Genomic DNA, 23065 nt, shown 5'->3' with positions numbered 1-23065 from the left:
GAGAGATTGTAGGAAAGAGTAGTAGAGATGCGATGAGATGAACTGTGATGATGCTGACGGAAAGAGAGCATCAACAAGCGATGCATCTATCGTGTATTTATATCCATCATCCTCAATCTTTTCGTCGATGAGACTTTTTTTTCCCCTATGTCTGCCGACATCCGAGCCATCGCCGTATAGTCGAAAAACATGCAGCTTTGGTGCCTGAGAGGGCTTAGTGGATTCGGCAGCGCCCGGTGAGGGGAGGCCCACCGTTCTACTGTAGCTGCGATGGCAGTGTAGATCTGATCTCCAAAGGTCTAGGCTTCAGATCGTGTTTTGCTTGATCGATATTTTTTTACCCCTCATGCGGGGACGATTCAAAGCAAGTTGAGTAGGGACAGTTCTGCTATGAAGGTAAAATAGCTGAACCCTGACCGGCAATGCGGCATCCACGGGACGCAGCTGTCAAGGTGTCAACTGGCATCACCACGCCATATTCTTCCCATCCATGGTTATACGGTGTCAGATTACTCAAATGACATCTTCGAGACTATTATCCACTGCGGTCATCATTGTAATGACAGCATTGGAGAACAAGGAGAGGAGAAGAAAAGCCTCTGAGGGGAAAACGAAACACATGCGAGGGGGAAACTCGGCCACCGGTCGGCATTGGCTCGGTCCGGGATTCGGCATTGGTTCGGTCACCACCAGCTGCAAAATTACTCCTCAGTTTGGCCGGAAATAGATTCCTTGTCTTATACTTCCCCTCACCACTGTGTACACCGAGATACTCTGGCATTGAATTGGAGAATTGACTCGCATTGAGCGATTAAAGATGTCTGTGTTGACTGATTCACCATGGACGCCACACTCCGCGGCTGCTGGCAATATATATACGGGGTTACCAGGAACTGCTGATCAAACAGAACAAGAAGCTCAAGAATCATTATCAGCCTTTATATTCGAGCTTCAACGATAGTAGTCTGTCGAAACACCTTTCATCATGTCCAGACCTGTTTATACCTTGGCAGAAGGTCCCTTCCTCGATCCTACACTCAATTCCATGTTCTGACTCTGTTAGGCCAACCCATCCCTGACCCCTCCGTGAGCACTACGCTGCCCACAATTGGCGGTGGAGGCATCACAACCCTAGGGGACACTCTTCTCCTCGAGACTCTGGCTCACTTCAACCGTGAGCGAATCCCAGAAAGGTACCTGTTCCCTTCCTCCACCATCAAGACCCCTTTCCAGTCCATCCTCATCTAACCAACAAAATCTCTGCAGGGTCGTCCACGCGAAAGCAGCCGGCGCATGGGGAGAATTCGAAGTGACAAACGACGTATCCTCCCTAACCTCCGCTAAGTTCCTCAACGGTATTGGAAAGAAAACCCCCGTTTTGTTTCGACTCAGCACGACGGGTGGTGAAAAGGGTAGTGCGGATACTGTGCGAGATGTGCGTGGATTTTCAGTCAAGTTCTTCACCGAAGAAGGGAACCATGATATTGTGGGAAACCATATCGTATGTATACCTACCTACCGTTCTTTATGTACTGGAAGGAAGGTTTCCCAGGACTTGTGTGCTAAATGATGCCAATAGCCTGTCTTCTTCGTCCGAGACCCCATCCGCTTCCCCTCCCTGAACAGAAGCCATAAACGGCACCCTGCCACAAATCGTCCAGATTGGACCATGGTATGTCCCTCACCCTCTGGCCATATATTTGCTATCCTACCTACCACATAGTATACTAAACAACTCACCTTCTGGGGTACCACAGTTCTGGGACTTCCACACCAACCAACCCGAAAGCGTCCACGCATTGCTCCATCTCTTCGGCTCTCGAGGCATTCCAGGCTCCATTCGATCTGTCACTGGCTTCGGCGTACACACCTTCAAGCTCGTATCCCCCGATGGCACCTTCCGGTACTGCAAGTTCCATTTCCGGCCTGAGCTCGACGGAAAATATTTCTCCGGACAAGAAGCCGCCCGGATGGCCGGAGTGGATGCCGACTTCCATAACTTGGATCTGTGGGATGCTATTGCACGGGGGCAGTATCCTGTTTGGAAGCTGTATGTGCAGGTTATGGAGCCTGAGAGGGCGGAAGAATTCGGACGGGGACTGTTTGATATTACAAAGGTTTGGTCGCATAAGGAGTTCCCACTCATTGAAGTGGGCAAGATGACCTTGAATAAGAATGTGAGTTATGTCTCTTTGCTAATTGGTGGCATAGCTTTGGGGTGGGTGGCGTCTCGTGTGTTAACATAGAAACAGCCCGGAAATTACTTCGCTGAAATCGAACAGGCGGCGTTTTCGCCATCGAATATGGTGCCTGGGATTGCTAGCACGCCCGATCCTAGTAAGTTTGCATTGCATCCTTGCTGATTTGCGTTTCCTTGATTGTGTTTCTGTTTTGTTGGCCATGTCTCTCTTCCTTGGTTCATGCATACCAATCTTGCGGAGTTGTGTAACATGCACTGATATCCCTGGCTTTATGTAGTGTTACAAGCCCGCATGTTTGCCTACCCCGACGCTCAGCGCTACCGCCTTGGGGTCAATTACACTCAGCTCCCGCCCAATCGCGCTGTTTGTCCTGTCTACGCGCCGTTTGAGAGGGATGGCTTCGCAACAGTGACGAAGAATTATGGTGGTGATCCGAACTATGTGCGCAGCTCGCTTTCTTCTGGAGTTGTGAGTCGAAATACCGTCCAGGTACGGCACGATGAGCGGATTCTGTCGTTCGCGTTGGGCCAGAATGAGATTCCAGTGGATGAAGAAGACTTCGTTCAGCCACGGGACCTCTGGAATAGGGTCTTTGACGAGACAGAAAGGCGAAAGTGGGTTGCAAATCTTGCTGAGACGCTGGCTGAGGTTCCTGAGCCACTGAAGGAGGCTGTGGTAAATATGTTTGGGAGAGTCGATGGTCGCTTGAGAGAGATGTTAGGGGCAAAGGTCAGGGATATTTCGCGACTGTAGAGGTGAAGGGGTTCGTGATATTTGTGGATGTATGGGTTGCTGAGAATTCAGGGCGAGGGAAATTGTATGTTCGATGGCTCTCTATTCCTATTTCTAAAGCCTTGTTAGCATCTAATTTGAAATCTGTTAAGTAAGGATCTTGGCTCGAGGCCTACTGCAGTAAAAATTGCACAAGGAAGTTCACCACTAGTCTGTGAGGTTAAGCACGGTTAATCGGGAAAGGGTTTCCGTTGATCCACGTTCTTCAGAGTCACCCTAGAAAGCCCTGGAAAGCTCTTTGCTCTCGTTATACGTGGGTGGCTGCTCGACAAAGTGAAAAACATAGCATGGGACGACTGAGATAGAGTCTGCCAAGTCGAGGGAAAGGAATCCACTTTGGAGCTTGCCAGTTACTCGGAAGTGAGTGTCCGTGAGCATCCCACGTGGTTTGATTGATTTCGTGGTTGCATATTTTCGGGCCTGATGACTCCAAGGGACAACACGGTAAGCGCCCAAATTACAATGTGCAAGAAGCCCCCAACAGGACTGCGGGGCAAGCTCAAGTGACAGGTCCGACGGCCAGATCCGCAGTTCTGTCGGTGCAGCAGAACTCATATGTGCTCGGTTGATCTAGGGGATAGATATGGAGGTGATAAGCGAGGTGGGACTGGAGATGTTGGAGACGAGAATAACCGACATGATCTTCGCGCTGGTACCGATGTTTAACCGGATTGGGCTTTGCTGGTATGATTGCAGACAATTATTAGTGCTTGGGCATTATGGGGCCTGATTTGGCGGAGGAACGCAAGGGACTCTCTCGCAGATGCTAAGACGAAGCTGCTGCCGTTATTGGGGTTTGACTGTTTGTCTGTCGTGCGAGTCGATCTTCGTTGAAGTGGGTTTTACTAGATACTCGAGATAGGCGGATCCAAATCGAAGTGATGTGCATCCTTCCAGAGTCAATTTTCTCGGGTATGAAGGTTTTATCATCTGACGCAACTCAATAATACCAGTACTAGACAAAGAGGTATTTGGAGAAGCTGAAATAAGCGGAACCCTTTTCCATGACAGGCAGGTCCCACGACTACAACTAGTGGCTTTGCGAACCATGGGTCTAGGGCCTTGAAGTTCCACTGATGACACGGCGGTGGCACAACGAAACCAGCTGCAGAAAATCTCTGAATCAGACGGGATCCCTCCTTTCTTGTCTTTTTGAGGTCTTTTTCTTTCTGTATTGATTCTGAGACAGCTTCTGCAAGAAGTTATGTGAAGACCATTTATACACATTGAAACATGGATCACAATAGACTGGGTGCATGGAAATCTTTTTGCAAAAGACCCATGCCGGATGGGCTTGGGCAAGAGCAGTAACCATAACAAGACCCTGGTATTGTTGAAACAATTAAGGTTGAAATATGACAGCTCATGAGAGGCCAGCAGATATAATTAGGGCCAAAGAGTTAGCTCATTTCGATCGGACATTCGCCCAGCCACATAATCACGCAATAAATCGTGCAATTGGAGGAAATCGGAATAATGGCGCAGGTTAGATTAAGCGAGCTCCCTAGTACGATTCCAACCGAGTAGCCAGTGCACCATCTCCGGCTATTGGCGATGGGCTGTCTATAGCTCGGAGTCTAATCATTTAGGCTCATGCGTTTTAGCATACCATGGTCTCCACCGCAAAAGACCATTGTCGATGGAAGGGAACATTTTCAAAGTGTTTACGACGCAGGGAAGTTTGTTGATGAGAGCTGAATAGCATCCTGGCATGCTGGAAAGAGAAGAAAAAGGTGGGACTGTGTCGGAAAGCAGTCGGGGTTCCCTCGGTCAAGTCTCGTACTCTTTGCAACATAAAAGGCCTTCCGTGGAACCCTGGAATGGCGGAACATGATCGCGATTAAGTAACCAATACATAACAGATACGTACATGGGCTCTGACCTAGTTGGACTTGAAAGGGAAGAGCGCCCTTCGTAAGCGCGTGCCACGACTTCCCGGCAGTCTCGACACAACATGTGGGAAGGATAGCAACAACAAATATCTCGGGCTACGGATACTATTTCCGCCAGGGGAATTTGGGGGACGAGCAGTGTGACCTTGGTTCGCCTTGGGTTGGTGAGACATAGCTCTTTCGCGTACATATACAGCCCTTTGCTAACTAGATAGCGACCACGGAAGCGCATGGAACACAATCGTGGTACCGCTAGACCCCAAATTCTTCCAAAGCCCATGCTTCTCCAGCCATATACTCCTTGACCACTGCGTCAGACATTCAAGCACACGGTCCTTATACATACCAAATGCTGCCCGAGACAAGATGATCTACGGAGCCGGACTCATGGGACCCAGTTGAAGTTTACACCTGGATCTGGTAGGGCCCAACGCAATGGCACTGGAGGTACAAAAAGCATCCGGGACCGGACCGTCTACTGGACCCAGATCCCATTACCCAATAGGGTAACAGTATTCGGCCAATCAGAGCCCCAGTGGATGGCTCTTAGGACTAGTCCGAGTGGTGAGGGTTGACTGGTGCGAACTCTTGAAGCCCCTCTCTAAGGCTGCAAAGGGACCCCCTCCCGGTCAGCTTGATCGTGAGACCCCAACAGCTGCATGTAATATGATCTTTTCGACCTTTCATTTTCCCTATCTCAGACGATCTGCCGGCCAAGAAAGACTAGTAAGTGTCCATCCCGCACTAATATTGGTCATTAAGCGCGTCCACATAACCGGGGGATGGCTGTCAGCCATATCTGAGCCCGGCCACCCAAGCCACGACAGTGTCCACTACGGGAAAAAGAGGGCAGGAGAGCATGCAGCAGTACCTTAGGGTACCCTAATAATGTTTACTTTCGTTTCAGCTGCACAGGGATTCGGGCAGCACCCGATCCCCGGTCCACGAGAGATGGGCACGTAGTGTCGTTCACTGCTGTTAAATCCAGATCAAACCACGTCACCCCGTGCATTCGTTAATCCCGCCGACCCCCTTGTCAAAGCATCAAGCCAACTCCCAGTCACCTATCAACCTCGATTATGCCGGGAAAGCGACCTTCGGAAACAGCCTCCTCCTAGATTTATCTGGTTCTTACAGCCACCCGTTATCAGCTCCACACGGCATGACCTAGATACCCATCGATAGCGCCACCATGAGTGAAGACCAAGACTCGGATTCAACAACAACCGAGTACCAGTTTGTATTCGGTACAGACCAGCCAGGCGCCCGCAGCCATGCGATGCGACAGTTCTGGAGGAGGAGGCACCAGGCCCTCCAAAGTTCCCCCCAGACCACTCGACCTCAGCTTAGGACACTACTTCCGAAGGACTATAGCTCAGAGAGCAGAGGGTATCAGCAGGATGCATCACAGGGTCAGACCCGCGATCCACCAGAGGGTGAAGGTCAACAAGGCTCCGCCTACGCGAAATCTCCAGCTTCAGACGTCGATCACGGGCATCAGTCCTCGATTATTCAAGGGCCAGGCCCCAAGTTCCCGATAGATCTGTCGGCCAAAGACCAAGAAATCTTCTCTTCATGTGAGTTGAATACAGAGAATCCTGATACTCTCCAGACAACTGATGTTGAAATCTATACAGGGCTCGATTTACATGCTAGCTTTGGCCCCGGCTTGTCACAAAGTACTGGGTTCGACCCTGTACGTGATCTCTGGTTACCTTTGGATCTATCGAATAGTGCCTCGTTTTGTGCATTGATGGCTCATGCGGCAGCCCATGTCGCACACCGTCAAGGCCAGACAAAGTCGATAGAATCGGAAAAGTTTAGGACCCTGGCTGTGGGCATCATCGCGAAATGGCTGGCCGATGAAAGAAGATCGACGCAGGATGACACGATTACAGCTATTGCACGCCTCCTGATGTTCGAGGTGAGTTATTTCCAGAATAGGGCCTCCATTATAACATTCAAATTACTCATCGGAGTTCTTCCTCTGTGATTCAGAAATACTGGGCCATCGATGACCAATGGCGTGCCCATAAAAACGGCCTTGTCAGCGTGATTAATGCAAGGGGTGGGGTAGAAAATTTTCGGTCAAGTTGGCGTCTTCATATGGTTCTCTTCCTGTGAGTGATCATGATGTTCATACTGATACCTACAGCCTTTGTGTGCTAATCAATATCTTGATTGCATAGGGCGTTTTCTCTGGCAGAGCCGTCAAGAAATTCCTCCCCAGCGCATGTCTGGGAAATCACAGAGTACTTTGTCCCCGCCACCGTGCATCCAGCAATCGAACTTCGACTACACCAGGTTAACCCAAAGGCCTCCCAAGGGCTGATCGCCTACCCTGATATCCATGAAACGATAATATTTCTGGCGAGTTCCTCAAACTTAACGGCAAACGCATCGCCCCATGTCCAAGATCATACACTCCTCTGCTTGTTCATACTTGCCGTGATATTTCAAGAGTCACTCTACTCATCATCGCCGGAACTTGGTCGCTCCTTCAGCGCCAAATTGCCAGTATTAAACGAAGCTCTGTCTAAGAGCAAGAGTATATGGAAACGCTCTTCGCAGGAGCTATATGAGTTTCTGATGGAGGATCATTTCAATCTCCTGCTCAGCCCCTCAGCTCGCAGCTTCATCACGAAGGTGGCCCAAAACCTGGTTTATTTGAATGAGTCCGCACAAGCAGCTGTCGCAAAATGCCTTCTCAATAAACTTCTCTGGCAGAGCCAAGACGTGAAGGCTGATTCACATCTCCAAAGTGATGGAACGCGTTGATTATAAGTTGAGCGATATGCCACTCAATGGTACTATCCAGGAGGCTATCGAGCAGCATCACGCTGAATGTGATGTCTGTACTACATAGTATAGACAGCTGCTAGCAGATAACCTCTGGTTACATCTTTCTCGATCCGTACTCCACTCTCCATCAGGTAAGGCCGTCATAACCACGACATCAACGTACATATCACTCAGGGGATAACAGGCCCTCAAGAGTGAAGATTCCCTATGTATTACCACACTGCGTGTCTAACGATGGCATCTTTACTTGTAATAAGCAATACCGTAGCAAATCACTCCCTCGCACTACGTACGTACTCTGTTAGTTTGCTGAACTCACCCCCTACAAAGGCGAGATCGCCACATCCCCACACAACCTGTTCCATGCACAATGACATCAAACTCACAAATAACACAGATATCTCATGCCTTGCATATATTGACCCTTATCCTCGGGTCCGGATGATCTCTGTAAAATGCTTGTGTACATGTATGTCTTCGCCGACCCGCTCTTTTCCAATCATGGGGAAACATCGATGCCAAGAAACCCAGTCTCGCATACCAATGCATGTAAGGAGAGGCAAGCATGCAGGGACGCAAGATTCCAGTATTGCATGGTTAGGCTGGTAATGTATCGAGTTAGGACATAGTAATGGTACGATACAATAGGTGATCTTCATGATTGATATGATTGAGATAAACTTTCTGTAAGCACCTCGATCTACGGGCGCCTCGCATAAGAATATCGGTGACCATTCAATTGAAACATGCTACTTTACAATACGCCATCCCCTGCTACAGCAGGTAAACAATTTTCCCTAATCAGAAATGATTACTTCGGATCTGCCCACCGTAAGGATCGGAATATACTCCCGAGCTTACCCCGATGGTGTTCCGAAGCTTCCCGATTCCGGATCCGGACACGGATCCGTGTCCGACACTAAAATGCGTACTTTTTGTTATTGGCTAGGATTGATTTGGGGGCGGGAGAGGAATCTATCTAGTGTATTTTAGTTATATTAAACTAGGGTTTAAATATAGAGCTCAATGAGGGCCAATTTTTGAATGTGTCGGTGGGGAGGGAGGGGGTTCACCATAGTAGTCGGGAAGTAATTGTTTTTTTCTACGGCTTGCGCGTTTGGGTGATGTTTTGAGGTGGGCTTCGCTTGTGGTGGACATCGAAGAGGGGATATTTGGTAGCAAGAGGGTTGTACCTTTATTATTGGACTAGATTAGACTCAATTGAAATACATGCAGATGATCATCCGGGTCGTTTGGGGGTAATCACTATGTGATCGATCCGTGTAAAACTCAATCTCGACACAGTTTCCCTGTCCAACAACGCCCGGTCTTTATTACAAGTACAAAGATGCCAGGGGCCTTCAGATTCAAAGCTTACTCTGGCTTCCTTTTTGCGGGCCCTGCATAGTGAAGAATGCTGAATGCAAAGTTGGGATGGTCGCTTAGTAGCGTGCAAAAGATGCCACTGCATCTGAGGATCTCGATGTGGTCGGCTGCGAAATGTGCAAGATAGGCGAACAATGGGTCGTTGTCCTTGAGCTTGGAAAGAGCGAACCGTACAGCCGGTATCAAAGCCCCCGACACATGTATCCGACTATCGCCCATCCTAGACACGATCTTCTTCATCTGTGTGATTGCAAGGCTTGCTAATTCCGGGATACCATGTCTATCGCAAAACACGTAGAGCTGGATGTTGTCGGAGACCGAATCGGCTATCTTGCATTCGACGGATTCTTCATGGTTGGATGCGCATTTGATGTCGCTCTTCTCAAGGTCCGCCTTTTCGGGGTATTCTCCTGTATATACCCACCGACAAGAGCAGAGTGTGCTGGCCTCTGTATCCATGCAGATGTAATCGTCTACTGCTTTTTCTATGTGAGATTTGTAGAGAGCAGAACACTTAGACTTTAAGAGCCCCGTGTGGATTCTGAATTCCAAGTCAGAGCCCTTTGTGCTAAGTACAACGACATCGGTTTGGAGGATGTTCGTAAAAGCTCCACTGGGTATGGATTCTAAGAGGTTCATGTGTTAGCGATTTTGTCACAGAGCGTGCCGACTTTCCTTAGATCCAGGCCCGTCGAGGGGGTACACTGTCTGACCAAGCTTTATCTTTTTATCACCACCGTCTTCTGCGGGTGTCCCTTTACGTTTTGTGGTGGCAGGCGGAGGCCTGCGTTTGCTCATGATGGAAGGTGAACTCTGAATGAACCATAGGGAGTACTTTGACGAAATTGATGCTATATTAGAATGCGTAGAAGAAGGTGTAGGGAAGATGGGAGTAGTGGCGAGCAGAATCTGAACTAAGAAGTTTAGTCCTCAACTATGAGGACTATACACGCATTCACTGTCATCTGCTCATGAAGTAATTCCAAATCTTGCTAGTTCGCGGAAAGTATGCTTGCCAGTAACACTGCTGTCAGAATAGTGCAGCTTCACCTCTCATTCACCATGTGTTTGCCGAAGTTTCCATGAGGATTGGCTGGCTCTAACCATACCAACATCAAGCGTAAGTTGCAGTCCCAGATCTCTTGATACTCCACCTAGCATGATATATTTTGTTTTGCTTCTCATTAAGGAAGTGGGATTTTCTTCACGCCTTATGAGTGGGCAGCATCAGTTGCATGGAAACAAATCCATGCCAGTGAGGACTCCTGGGTTGCTGTGTTTACTACAGCTATGTCTCCCTGCATATAATGTCTGTCTAAGTGGCCTTTTCTGGAGCATCATACTATCTGACCTTCCTCACTATTTCTGGGCGTCACTTGCGAAGCGGACACAGAAACATTTGTGTTGACATAACTGATGAGAGTGTGTACTACTGACTCAGCAGTGAGATAGTTGCATAAAATGCTTATCGCCTCAGGCAGCCACAAAGATACTACCACCTCAGGCCACACACTAGCCGGGAAAGGGCCTTGACCTACTTTTTTGCATTTGTTCGTATTTGTGGGATCACCTTCCACATGGTGGGTGCCTGCCTTGGTCCCACAATGTGAACCGAGGTTCTTGGCAGTTCCATCTGAGCGAGTCATAATCTCCTGCGAGTCCAACATGGTACAAACAAGCATCATATCAAAGCTTGGCGTTCAGGTTCAGTAGGTTTAGACTTCCAATTTGGAGCGTGCAACGCTACCACTGACACCGAATTCTTTAACCATCCCCTGTGTTGACATGGATATAAGCTTAAATTCTGAATTGTACTCGGCCGAGTGATAGGAAGCAATATATGTGTCTCTTGTAGTTCGGCAGCCGGTGATGTCATGGCATTATTCAGCATGGTGGGGTTGCATCATCCCCTTATAAGCTCGTGTCGCAGCTTCGAGAAAGCTGGCTGTTAAAAGCATCCTGTGCTTGCTTGAACAAGTAAAGGTATTAAAATGACCAATAATAAGGTTGATGTCACCAGATCCTCGGAGTTGGATGAGGCAACGGGTATGTGAACCTTTCTCCGGGGAACAAAGGATGGTATAATGACCAGAACACACGATAGGGGGCCGGACTGAAGGAATGGTTCGGAAGGGAGCTATTATCGACAAGTCGGATCAGTTGTGTGCATTAGGTTGGTCGAGCCCCTTTCAGGACCTAGAATCCTTTTTCTAATACGACTTTGGCCAGTCATGTGCGCCGAGCCACATTCCTGCTCGGCTGTCCACCATCACGGTGAGCAGGATACTATCGTTTATGCCGCAAAGGGCCATGGTTCTATTGTATTCGATGGAGGAAAGCAGCGCAAAGACCTCTCCCCAGGTGACTTTGCTATCATTCCTGCGTAAGTAGTGCGGCCTCTACTTGATCGAGGACACAAACTGACTCGGGATCAACCTGTGTGTAGTTACACTGAGCACCAGGAGATGAACCAATCAGACCAGGATGTCGAATGGGTTATCACTAGAGCAGGAAGAAAGCCGATCACGGTGGACCTGGAAGGTTGGTCTAATGCCTCTAGCTGAGGGCTGGACTTTGCCGTGAATGCAACAAGGGTGCATTATGTTAGTTGCATACATTAGCGAATGGTTGTCGTTTTTGCGTCTTCATATTGGTAGCAATTCGGACATCTCTATGTAAACTCGTTGACGGGGCCACCTCAGCCCTGTGATTGTAAAAGGCTTCTAACGTCCAGTCACAACTTGCTTACTCGTAGATATCGATGGAAAGGACGGAATCTGCATGGAAAGTTCAGCCGACTACGTACCTGAATCCCGTGGCGTTGAACGAAATCCGCACTTAGTGTCGAATGCTTGGATTGTATCTAGTCTCACTAGGATCGTCCCAACATTAAACACCCTTATTATCTGCGATCGAGGAAAGCTCCGATGAGCCAGTGCAAGAAATTGAATAGCGAGGGCCAGGGCGTGCCAATAGTCAGGTGACAACGCAGATCTCGAGCAGTTCATCAATGTGGGACTCATTTCAGGTCTTCCTCATCTTTCAATTCTTTCAGGATGCTACTGTTGCACCCTCCGATACTACATTTCTTTCTCTTAAATCGATCTAACTACCTTCCGATGCATCCTCATCATCATATGGTTATTAACAAAAGTAACAATTTCTTGGATCAAGCAGCATGACCACGCCATGCTCCACAACAGTGACAAGCCCAGAGAAGTCCAGATCTCCCACAGCTTCTTCAAGCCTGTTGGAGGGTGTGGTGTACAGATGCAACCTTATTATACCGCATTCACAGCAGTCATAATCTGACGAATATTCAAAGGTGAACCTAAGCGTTAAGACGGTTAGGCCAGACAAATGTTGTCGAAGATGATCACTGTTCAACCTTCCCCAAATAACCATATTGATGTTTGGATAAATGGCTATTCAACATAGCTATCCTGGATTACACTATGGTTACACCTTCATGCTCGCAAGCTAGAGTGGCTACGCCTAGTCTTCAATCATAACCTTCATCCACCTTTGTTCGTATCACCACACTAAGTTGACAGGCGATGAAAAGGTTTCTGTCAGCTTTATTGGGTAGCTGCAACAGATTACTAGACAGCAGCACTGATCAAATCATTAATTAAGTGATACTCAGCCTGCCAGATGCTGTGAAGCATCGTCCAAGGGCCTGGTCTATCAAACGAACAATTTACAGTACATGATATCTGCATAATCGCTCACCACATCATATTCATCAAGCCATGGACGGCAATGAACATATTGACACGATCTTTCCGGGAAGTCAAAATGACAACGCCTTAGGAGACGAGTGTAAGCTTGACAACATCCGAGGCAATCTTTTACCCCTCTACTGGCAAGAGGGAGCAGCAAAGTCTATTTCGCCAAGACAATAAGCGCAACCGTCCTCGCCTGCTGCTCGATTTGTGTGTTATATTACAACGCCCACGATTCCTATGATACGCTTTGGGCGATACGGGCCACAGCATGAAGTCAAATGTCCCGTCCGGCATACCCGACGTTACCTATATGTCAGGTCTACACCACCCTTCTGCTCGACGGGTTGATGAACGATAGCCCTCACTCGGCTGGCGGAATTTCCGAGTGGCTGGATCCACTTCGTCCAAGAAACGGTTTGCGGATACTCATGGTATAGTGCACCCGTGCACGCAACGGTATTGGACCGTTCGGTTTGCCAATGTCCAAGCGAGTGGGCTAAGACGGCTGACAGGTGGGCTAAGAACTGACTGGCCCAATTATGGGCTATCTCAATAATGGCATAGAACGCCGTTGCAACAGAGGGGAAGATCGCACCCCGTTATGGGGAATCTAGACCTGAGGCGCGGGACACCTCGGTAAGTGGGAATTTTGCCCTCTTTTGAGGCTTCCCCCGCTGCTCGAATCTACAAATCAGTTCATCTTCTGGTACATCTCAATTATCTTCATTCGCAAAATGGTTTCTGTCCCAACTATTGTCCTGGTCCCCGGTGCGTGGTGCACGCCAATCGTCTATGATGCTCTGTGTGCTACTCTAACCTCGCGTGGTTTACCTTCGACGGCCATTGCCCACCCCTCCATTGGTGCGGAGCCACCCTCGAAGACTCTAGCCGACGATGTTGCCCACTTGCGGTCCGAGCTAGTCTCGATGATCGACAAGGGAAAAGACATCATCTTAGTGCTACATTCATACGGTGGAGTTGTCGGGTCCGGGGCGGTCGAAGGGTTGGGCAAGGCAGAACGCGCGCAACAGGGAAAACAGGGTGGGGTTGTCATGGTCGTGTACATGAGTGCGTTTGCCATACCAAAGGGGAAGAGTCTCCTGGATATGCTGGGAGGCCGGTTCTTGCCGTTCATGAAGGCAGAGGTGAGTTTAACGACATCGCGAAGTTGCGACTTTCACCTTACATGATTCAGGGTGATTACGTGCATTGCCTTGAAGGACCTGAATACGGTTTCCACGACATCCCACCTGCCGACCAAGAACTATGGACATCCCGGTTGACACACACTTCTATTGCTGTATTCTCCGGTGCCTCGACCTTTGAGCCTTGGCATGTTATGCCGACCGCCTATATCATCTGCGAGGAAGATCGGGCACTTCCGCCACATGTGCAGAAGCAGATGGCAGAAATGCTGAGCACAAAGTGGATCTATGAGTTAAAGAGTTCCCATTCGCCGTATCTGAGCATGCCAGACAAGGTGGCGGATATTCTGGAGGAACTCGCGGGCAAGGCTTTGACTAGTGGTGCGGGAATCTCCGCCAATTTGTGAAATGCTAGAATACCTCTTTCCCAACATTATAAATAGGACGTAAGACCTGCCTGTCTCAGATTTCAATCACAGAGCCACCATCCTAGACATATAGAGGACACAAGTCGCATGAGTCATTTGCCTGCACAATGCCTTATCAGCCTCATCAGCACTACCCATGAACAACTCAGCCTCCGTGGGGCGCCAAGGCAAGGCTGCAGCAATACCCGGAAAACATAAATATAGAAAGATCCTCCAAAGTAATATTCAAGATCATTATCTGTCTGGAACCACATCATTACAACCATGATGCCTCCTACAACTTCCCCTCTTCCCCATATTCATCTCCTCTGCATGGACGAAGAATTCATTTATGCCTTCGAATCTGTCTTGTCGACAACCACCACATCTCCCCAATTTCCTAAGATCACTTTCCACAACTGCTCCCTCTCTTATATCTCCCCGAACATTCAATTCGATGTGATCGTCTCCCCAGCCAACTCCTACGGCCGGCTAGACGGTGGCTTCGACGACGCCATCTCACGTGCCTTTTCCCCAACGTCAGACTACCTCGCCTTGACTCGCCACACGCAGGGTATTCTCTATCGCGACTATCGAGGCTACCTGCCTCCGGGATCATGTACGCTCATCCCTATTCCGGAGGAGTTTGACCATCGGTCGAAGAATGTCTGGAAAACGAGGTACTTGGCGCTCTGTCCGACCATGAGAGTGCCGCAGAATGTGCGCTGGGATCGGGAGATCGTGTATGAGTGTATCTGGAGCTTGTTGTGCGCTATCGACAGACATAACTGTGATGTTGAGAGGACAGCAGGCGGGGCAACGAGGATTGATAGTCTCTTGATGACCCCGCTTGCGACGGGGTGTGGGTTTGTCTCGCCTGAGAAGTGGGCCAGACAGATGATCCTGGCGCTCAATCATTATGTCGATGCGGTGCAAAATCCGGAGAAGTGGTCCAGTCTGGATCTGGGTCAGGCTATGGTATATTCGAGTGAGGTGGCGAGGACTTGGGAGTTATAAATGGGTGTTGGAGGGTGTATATTCGACACCTGAGAAGGCAATGAGTGGTGAAGACGAGGAAGATGCATTGTGTGTGGAAAAGATATTCGCCCTCAGTGAAGGGCGTGTAGCTGGGGACAAGTGTTGGTAAGAGAAGAGTGATTAGAAACATGAATTGTGTGTGTGGAGATGAGGTGTTCACACTTCATTGATGCTGTATAGCTCGAGACAAGGCTTGGAATGAGGAAGCCGAACAGAAAACTACTTCGAAACAGACGATGGCTCGTGTGTGGAGAGGAGGTGTTCAACCTTTGTCACTTGCTGGAGACGTATACTCGAAGGCTCTCATCGGCAAGAGAAACAGGACCATAAGATCTAAGTCATATCAAGCGGAACTCATCAGTCTGTGTGGACTAGGCGTTCGCGCTATAAGTGAAGTATATCAGAAAGTATAAGCACAGGAGATATTACTTAGAGAATGATGAAGATGCACTGGGCCTGTGATAATCAGATGTTCAGCCTTCGTCAGAGGCGTATAAAGACATATCTGCTCAAATCAGCGGTTGATACTCTCTATCAGCGCGCCTATTCTGGTGGTCCTGCTTTAAGGGAGTTGCCTTAACACTATAAAAGGAGGTAACTTGGCATACCCTGAATACGAGAATGTCTGGCAATATCTTGGAAGCAACACATCATACAAAATTAGCTGGGGTCAACCCCCTCGAATCATGAATAATGCTCTACTCTGAGGTCCAAAATGGGCCTTGTTGCCGGCAAGTTCCTTTATCGATGCATGATCGACATGGCCACCCTGAAACAGATCTTGCAGACTCAAAGTTCAGCAACACGAGGAGAATCGGCCTATAACAATCTCGGAGAGCGAGGATATGCTTCCTCGTGGAAACAAACCATAAATGACCAGTATCTCTTAGATATCTCCGATTGTATCTGTCTCGGAATTCCAGCTACCATTGCCCTGGGTCCCTCAGAACTCTGTCAGGGTTAAGCCATGGATAGTTCCATTAACCACCCCACAAATAATAGTCAACCCCAGTCCATTTACTTCATGCAACGACGAAGCTATCCCATCCTCTGTGCCATCACCACCCTTGGCAGCTCTCAAACTCCCAATCCCAGACGCAACAGCGCAATTCCCCTTTCACATCTATACCTCCATCAGGCCACACCCAGAACAATGTCCTCATACCCAAGCAATCCCAGTCGTCACTCAGTACCTTGTATACTCTCCATCACAGCAACAATAATCTTACTCAAAGTACCCCTGTCCATATATATACCACTATGGATTTGATCCTCCCGGTAACACAAGCATCGAACGTTGCCATCACCAGTCTAGGAGCCACCACCACCACCACCATCGCCAACTATGCCTTGCACGCCTCGCCCCTTCAAGGCCCCCGTGCCCAACGCCAGCCCGGCTCTGGAAGCTGTGGCCGAGAAGCTTCGTGCCAGCGGCAGCAGAAGACTCCTCACGGCAGAAGGCATCAGATCACTCTCCACCTCGACGAAGAATCTCGTCGATAATCTATATACCAACGTCCGCAAGAACTGCTGGGCAGACGCCATCTGCGAAACCCCAGCAAGCCTCCGCTCCGGTCGAATGGACCCAACTGATAGATGGCACCTTCGTAACCTTCACGTCTCCGCCTTCACCGACGACCTCTCCCACGCCATTCAACTCGGCGACATCGACGAAGTCGACTACCACCTGTCGTCCGGCAGGATGCCCCTCAACACTTGCGATCGCGAAGGAAATTCCCTCCTCCACCTAGCCCTAACTTCCGGTCACTTGGGTATCGCCGATCTCCTACTTGAGAGTGGAGCCAGCCCCCAGTACAGCTTCGACCCGGAAGTCCCTGAGCTCGACCAACTCTTCCAATGCCCCGACCGCGTTGCACCCCAGCTCAGCTCCATCCGCGTCGACATCCTCCGTCTGCTACTCAGATACGGTGCCCAAATCCGCCGATTCCCCACCCTCAACGTCCTCTTCGACTCCCCCGGGAACGCCCCAGAGCTCCTTCAGCTCCTTATCAAGAATTATCCGGATGTGCTCCACGAACGCTCAAAATCAGGCCACACCATCCTCCACTCGGCCGCCGCGTTCGGCACCCCGGAGGTATGCGACTTGCTGCTGGCTCGTGCTCCGCACCTCCGCACCACATACACAGACTGGGACGTGACGCCTCTCCACATGGCGATCCTGGAGAGAAATGAGCCGACAGCCTGCTTCCTCATCTCGGCCGACATGAGCCTGCAGACGCGCCACGGATACGACCGCACCGAGCTGTTCCTAGCAGCATGTATGGGCCTGCGTCGCGTCGTCAAGTTACTATTATCGACTACGGCGCTCTTCGCGTATCCGCCGCAGAAGTGGGTTTCGGATGCGAAGGCCGCTGTCCGCGTCGCACTGTACATGGGTAATACCGAGATTGTGGATATGATTAGACGGAATTTAGGATTGTATGTTGTTACCCCTTCACCTAGACCCCCCTTCATGGAAAGTATAAGTAATATTAACTAATATATTGTTTGTGGGTGCGTAGATCATGGCGCTCATGCTTATCTCCGTTTCTTACATGTCCCCGGCCTACTCTGACCCCGAGTATTATTAACATCCGGGGAATTGAGACTAGGAGGTCGAGGAGTAGACGCGCTAGGAGTGTCAGGGATCATGCTCATACTCATCGTCCGCAGCGGTCTGGTGAGGCTGGGTGGCAGAATGTGAATGGGAGTGGGAATGTCTCTGCTCCTGCTCATTCCCTCGCTACTGTATCCAATTCGGGCACTGGCGATCCTCTGGACGGTGGTGAGGTCGTGAGCGATGCTATGAGTTTGGATGCCCAAGTTGATCGGTTTTTGAACAGTGTGGGTGGGAGTGGACAAAATACGCTTGGGGTTATGGATACGGTGGTGGAGAGTATAGAGGAGTTGTGAGTTGAGTGGTGGTGGTGGTGGTGGTGGTGGTGGTGGATGCATTGTTCGTCTGAGTCTGGTATGTGAAGAGGGTGGTTTTGAGTCATTCGTTTGAGGTACCTAAAAGTAATGTTTCCTTTGTGTCAATCTCTGGGATATTGCATGGTATTATTAGCTGTATGAGTGGGCATTGCTCTACTCCAGACAGCAAGTTTCATTGTTACATTTCGGTAGATACTATCCAGAACAGGCTCAATCATGACAAAAAAGTTCTATATTCATATCCAATTCAGAGCAGAGTAATACCTCCCTATGTATATACCTCCCAAAACATATCATATCATATCCATCAACCCTCACACATTTGTACAAATTATACATCCTTCTCCACAACCCCCTTCTCAACAACCACTTGCTGATGAGCCGCCACCGGCTCATCCGCACCCCCAAGCCCCGCCCCGTTAAGATAGAAGTCCTGCGGGTCCGTATCCTGGGCCGTCTGCTCCCACGTCAACCCCTGCTTCTTGATCAATTTCTGGTTCTCCGTGGGCCAGAACGTGCAGATGATGTAGTACATCACGAATGCGGTCGTGAAGGATAGGATCCACCCGAGATCGCCCATGCGGGTCGCGGTTATGGAGACGCTGGCGCCGAGAGAGCCGACGAAACCTGTACAGGTAATTATTAATATCTGGTGAGTTATGGGAGATGAAAGGATAAACGTACCAGGGAATGGCAGCGCAATGGCAATGATGTATGCGATCACGGCTTGGATGTTCCACCCGCCGTAGTATCGGTAGTTTTTGTTGAGTTTCGTGCCGTCATACAGGGATGAGAGGAAAATGTTGCCTTTAGCGAAGCAGAAGTCTATAGTTCATTAGTATGTTTTGGCCATTTGGAGGTGTAGAGGAGGGAGGGAAGAGGGACGTACACTCGCACACCATGATGGCCACGACAGCACCCATGAACAACGCATATCCGGACAAAAAGTCCTCGAACTTCGTCGCCGACGTGAGAATCTCCCATGGCACGACGGCCCACGCGAGCGTCTGCACGATGTACTGTCCGCGACGCATGTTGATGAATCGGGGGAACAGCATGGAGGAATCGGCACCGAAGGAGATCATGTTGGCCGCGATGTTGGTTCCGAGGATCTGTACCAGCCAGGCAAAGGCCACGAGGAACACGGCAAATCGGGTCGTGCCGGACCAGTAATGGTCCAGGATGAATTCCATCATGTCCCATTGGTTCCTACTTCATTAGCAAGGATCGAAAATATTAGGTATTTGGCAGAATGGCGTACCAGATGTCGGTGCCGTATTTGTTGTTGATGGCGGCTGTCGCCAGAATACCCAGACTCGCCGAGAGCGTCACCGCGATCGGGTTCGAGAGCAACTGGGTCCAGAGCGGGGCATTGCGAGTTTTAGTCCAGCGGCAGTAGTCGGGTTGGTTGGTGATCAACGTGGCCGTGTTACTGGTCTTATTAGTCTTCTGTCGGTGTGCCAAGGATTCCGAGAGGAATGGCTTACCCCAAGCCACTGTTGATTCCCGCAATAATCATCCAGGCGGTTGCTGTCGTGGATCGTGCCTCGGCCGTGTACATCGTCCCCAGCTGACCCTTAGTGTTGGCCATGGCGAAAATGAACAATCCGAACATGGCGGGCAGGGAAATGAAGGTCTTGAAGATGAAGAACTTGCGCAGCTGGTAGGGACGGAAATGGCAGAAGGGCAGATGCACCAGCCAGCAGAGGAAGAAGGCCAGCATCTTCTGCGTGGTGATACCTGCGCTGGATGGGATGTGGTTGGGGATGTCGGTGTAATGGTGACCGAAAATCGCCCGCAGAATGTTGTACATGTATTCGGCGCCAAAGTCCACTGCAAGGGTCAGAATGAGGCGTTCATCATTTGAAGCGGTTCGTGACAAGCAACTGTCACATACTCTGAATGGCAAACCACACGATGGCCAGCACCGCTCGTGCACCGACAAAGTAGTAGCTCCCCCACATGCCAAACACGCTGCGCCCGACGCAGGGAAATCCAAGGTGATATACACTGGCGGCGCGCGAGTTGAATGCCATGGCGACGGACGAGATGAGCTGGGAGACGAAGATGACGACAATCGACTGCCACCAGTTAAGACCGATGCCGATCATGGTCTACAGAATCAGTATACCATCGAAATAAAAGCCTAGCAGAAAGGACCAAAAGCATACCGATCCCAAGGTCCAGTTGGTAAAAGAGATGGACCAGTAGAACGAGACATAGTTCCACCAGCGCCAGGCTTGCATCATTAGCACTGGCATGAGCAGACACTGGGTCAAGTTCAAGACTTACTGCACTGCTCCGGAGGAGTGGGAAGCAGATCTGCAGAGAAGGTAAGTTCCAAGTCGCGTGCCGCGCGCAGCAGCTTTCATAGCTACTTGAAAAGGGTTTGCCGACCTTCGTTGGACCAGCGCGAGTCCTGGCTGGATTCCAGCTCGAGGGCGGAGACCACCCGACTGCCAAACCTGGCCATGATGTTGAAACTATGGACCAGTAGGAAAGACAGAGGACGCAGTGTATCGACCCCGGCCACCTAAAGATTGAAAAGAGGTCGCATGGTGCACGGCAGCTGCAGGATTTTATTCCGCGGGGGCGTGGCGCCTGAGCACGCGGCGGGCAAAGATTTGCACCCACACTTTAACTGTGAAGTGATAAGAACAGCAACCAGTGGGGAATGCCTAGAGATAGTGGTGGAGAATTCTTATTTTTAACTATCTTATTGGTTATATGCCTCCCCTCCTTCACGCCGCTGGTGATAAGCTCTGAGATGGCTGGAACCAACCTTTGCTGGAAAGAGTATAGCAAGAGAGGGTAAGGTTGTAACCCTATTTGTCTCGAGGGTTTATCTTAGTCACCTTCGTCCAATCACGGCATCTCCATGCTCCGACGCTATACCCAAACAAGGTGTCAGCCCCGTTCACGAGGCTGTTCGGGTCATCGTTGTTGCGAATTTTTCTCTTTCTTTCCCTTCTTTGCCCTTCTTTTCCTTTTCAACGAGGATCTCCCGGTCGTGGGTCTACAGTTTAATATTCCAGTGGGGACGGAGCAGTTGGGCTGGTTCCTCGGTGAATGGCCGAAGAAAAACGGCCATACCTGGATGAGAACATGCCATGCTGCAGGCTACTAAAAGTAGTGGCATGATGGGGTCGGTGATAGGCTCGGCTGACGTTGAGATAAATACTATCTGGAGTGACACCTACCGGTTCAAGATACTAGCAGCAGCTAACAATGAACGGCGTCGAGCATGGAAGCTCTCGAAGCCTTGCTGGAACACCAGGGTTTTTGGAACACTGGCTAATATGGATGGGTGGATTGGTTGGTTCCTCGTCCACCAATCACTGTGGCTATAAAGGCTGTCGGTCAAATCTGCCGGACCAGACCAAAGGAGCAATGCAATGAATGGCTGGAGCCTAGAGCGGACGACGGAGGATTCAACCCCGATGGCAGGCGGGATAACCGCCGACTATCGCCAGTTTGCACACAGACAGTTTTCATATCAGCCGCGATATCAACTGAACGGTCAACACTACAACCAGTATAGTTGTTACTGTCAATCAGATGTTGTTGGGTTCAAAACACTGCTGCTAATTGCATCTCTTTCGGCGTGATGCTCCCTATCTAGTAATAACTGCCGACTGTAAAGGCAGACAGTCACTGTCTGGCATAGCCAACAGTGGCGACGCTACTCTGCTGCAACGTTACAGCATCAGCAGTGAAGTTACTCGCTTAGGAGGACGCTCAGGCACTTGTACGCGCTGTGACTGAGACGTGACCTCATGCCAAGCACGGTCAAACTTTGCTTCCCCATAGACTGTCAGTCAATACATGTGGACCTTCAGTCTGTCGTATTGCTTTGCCCAAGGGATTATTGTATTGAAAAAAGGTTTGATCGGAGAATAGTTAAGATGAAGAAATCAAAGAGTGCTTTGAATGAATGGGTGTCAGGATCAAATGATTTTCCGGTGCCCGCCACTAGTCCATTTCCGGGTTCGCTCAGGGCACGCCGCCAGGAACCCTTCCGGACCCCCCTTCCAAGAACTTAGGGATCCGGTCGGGAATGCCTTCAACTCTCCCAGAGATGAACCCAGCTGATCGGGGAGTCTCTGGCCCTGTTGCACCAGTCTCAGAACGTATACAGATGGAGTCACCCACCATCTTGCTGCCTAATGTCTCCTGGACCTCCTGAATTGATACGTCCATCACCTCGGGTGGCCGATAATTATGTAGTACGCATTTCTTTGTGTGCCTCCGTAGTCAAATACCGATCAACAGGCTCCCCGAAACGAGGCGGCACTAGCCATGGGGGTGGTGATAGATCCTGTTCTATCGCCGGGTCTAGATGGCGGCAACCCGGTGTGTACCTGGTGGTCACTCCCAGTACCTCTACTTCCGACCCCATGATCATGTCGCTGCATTACTTTCTTGACTAGATGATCCCCAGATTTACACCTCACGATATCATCTGCATATCCTCGGAGATATCATCTCAAGCAGATCAATTTTGAACCTGCGTCTTTGGGTAGGTGAGCAGCGCGTAAACTCCGATGATTCCCTCAAGACAGGACAGACAGTACCTGCAAGAACCAGCGTTAGCCCACCAGCTGACAGTGGCGGTCCCTCTCTGCTCCTGGACCAACTGCTCATTTCATATAAGCTCAAGGACCCCAAATGCAGGCATAGTTCATGACGCAACGACGGATCCGCCAACCACAGGAAGCGATTCACGCTCGCGTATGGCCC

General features: G+C 49.9%; 8 protein-coding genes across 8 annotated transcripts; 6 read left to right on the top strand and 2 right to left on the bottom strand.

The window, feature by feature from the left end:
• Positions 1–985: 985 nt before the first annotated feature.
• BO85DRAFT_434330 (catalase) lies at positions 986–2954 on the top strand (the record flags this gene model as incomplete). Its single annotated transcript, XM_025658460.1, has 7 exons — positions 986–1016; positions 1064–1193; positions 1267–1501; positions 1580–1672; positions 1758–2177; positions 2247–2337; positions 2479–2954. 7 exons carry the CDS (start codon positions 986–988, stop codon positions 2952–2954), a joined length of 1476 nt encoding a protein of 491 aa, XP_025519578.1.
• Positions 2955–4863: 1909 nt separating this feature from the next.
• BO85DRAFT_501041 (uncharacterized protein) lies at positions 4864–7834 on the top strand (the record flags this gene model as incomplete). The annotated part of the gene is made up of 11 exons (XM_025664150.1): positions 4864–4907; positions 4958–5049; positions 5097–5217; positions 5290–5332; positions 5414–5673; positions 5732–5752; positions 5793–5883; positions 6057–6462; positions 6523–6809; positions 6884–7005; positions 7075–7834. 11 exons carry the CDS (start codon positions 4864–4866, stop codon positions 7661–7663), a joined length of 2076 nt encoding a protein of 691 aa, XP_025519577.1. The 3' UTR covers positions 7664–7834.
• A 1227-nt stretch (positions 7835–9061) lies between these two features.
• On the bottom strand, positions 9062–9871 carry BO85DRAFT_483684 (uncharacterized protein; the record flags this gene model as incomplete). The annotated part of the gene is made up of 2 exons (XM_025663173.1): positions 9062–9699; positions 9787–9871. The coding sequence occupies 2 exons, from the start codon at positions 9869–9871 to the stop codon at positions 9062–9064; spliced, it is 723 nt and encodes a 240-aa protein (XP_025519576.1).
• A 1174-nt stretch (positions 9872–11045) lies between these two features.
• On the top strand, positions 11046–11655 carry BO85DRAFT_516268 (uncharacterized protein). Its single transcript, XM_025664836.1, has 4 exons — positions 11046–11119; positions 11178–11246; positions 11303–11456; positions 11520–11655. The coding sequence occupies exons 1-4, from the start codon at positions 11065–11067 to the stop codon at positions 11635–11637; spliced, it is 396 nt and encodes a 131-aa protein (XP_025519575.1). The 5' UTR covers positions 11046–11064; the 3' UTR covers positions 11638–11655.
• Positions 11656–13535: 1880 nt separating this feature from the next.
• Positions 13536–14446, top strand: BO85DRAFT_501035 (alpha/beta hydrolase; the record flags this gene model as incomplete). The annotated part of the gene is made up of 2 exons (XM_025664149.1): positions 13536–13946; positions 13997–14446. 2 exons carry the CDS (start codon positions 13536–13538, stop codon positions 14351–14353), a joined length of 768 nt encoding a protein of 255 aa, XP_025519574.1. The 3' UTR covers positions 14354–14446.
• A 192-nt stretch (positions 14447–14638) lies between these two features.
• BO85DRAFT_412235 (uncharacterized protein) lies at positions 14639–15370 on the top strand (the record flags this gene model as incomplete). Its single annotated transcript, XM_025657557.1, has 1 exon — positions 14639–15370. One exon carries the CDS (start codon positions 14639–14641, stop codon positions 15368–15370), a length of 732 nt encoding a protein of 243 aa, XP_025519573.1.
• Positions 15371–16736: 1366 nt separating this feature from the next.
• On the top strand, positions 16737–18304 carry BO85DRAFT_501031 (ankyrin repeat domain-containing protein; the record flags this gene model as incomplete). The annotated part of the gene is made up of 2 exons (XM_025664148.1): positions 16737–17830; positions 18037–18304. 2 exons carry the CDS (start codon positions 16737–16739, stop codon positions 18302–18304), a joined length of 1362 nt encoding a protein of 453 aa, XP_025519572.1.
• A 132-nt stretch (positions 18305–18436) lies between these two features.
• BO85DRAFT_113721 (allantoin permease) lies at positions 18437–21000 on the bottom strand. The gene is made up of 9 exons (XM_025653857.1): positions 20723–21000; positions 20618–20647; positions 20497–20564; positions 20223–20439; positions 19813–20158; positions 19587–19757; positions 19215–19534; positions 19010–19150; positions 18437–18952 (listed from the first exon to the last, which is right to left on the bottom strand). The coding sequence occupies exons 1-9, from the start codon at positions 20796–20798 to the stop codon at positions 18657–18659; spliced, it is 1665 nt and encodes a 554-aa protein (XP_025519571.1). The 5' UTR covers positions 20799–21000; the 3' UTR covers positions 18437–18656.
• Positions 21001–23065: the final 2065 nt, after the last annotated feature.

This window comes from Aspergillus piperis (assembly GCF_003184755.1).
Source record: "Aspergillus piperis CBS 112811 unplaced genomic scaffold BO85scaffold_2, whole genome shotgun sequence".
Classification (NCBI taxonomy): Eukaryota; Fungi; Ascomycota; class Eurotiomycetes; order Eurotiales; family Aspergillaceae; genus Aspergillus; species Aspergillus piperis.
The sequence above is the reverse complement of the archived record's forward strand: the minus strand, read 5'-3'. Positions and strand labels throughout refer to the sequence as shown.

Coding starts and splice junctions, on each gene's coding strand:
- BO85DRAFT_113721 (XM_025653857.1), bottom strand. CDS start 20,798: ATGGCCAGGTTTGGCAGTCGGGTGGTCTCCGCCCTCGAGCTGGAATCC. Junction 19,535..19,586: donor AAATACGGCACCGACATCTG/GTACGCCATTCT, acceptor CTAATGAAGTAG/GAACCAATGGGACATGATGG. Junction 19,151..19,214: donor GGCCATCATGGTGTGCGAGT/GTACGTCCCTCT, acceptor AATGAACTATAG/ACTTCTGCTTCGCTAAAGGC.
- BO85DRAFT_516268 (XM_025664836.1), top strand. CDS start 11,065: ATGACCAATAATAAGGTTGATGTCACCAGATCCTCGGAGTTGGATGAG. Junction 11,120..11,177: donor GGAGTTGGATGAGGCAACGG/GTATGTGAACCT, acceptor AACACACGATAG/GGGGCCGGACTGAAGGAATG. Junction 11,247..11,302: donor GGATCAGTTGTGTGCATTAG/GTTGGTCGAGCC, acceptor GACTTTGGCCAG/TCATGTGCGCCGAGCCACAT.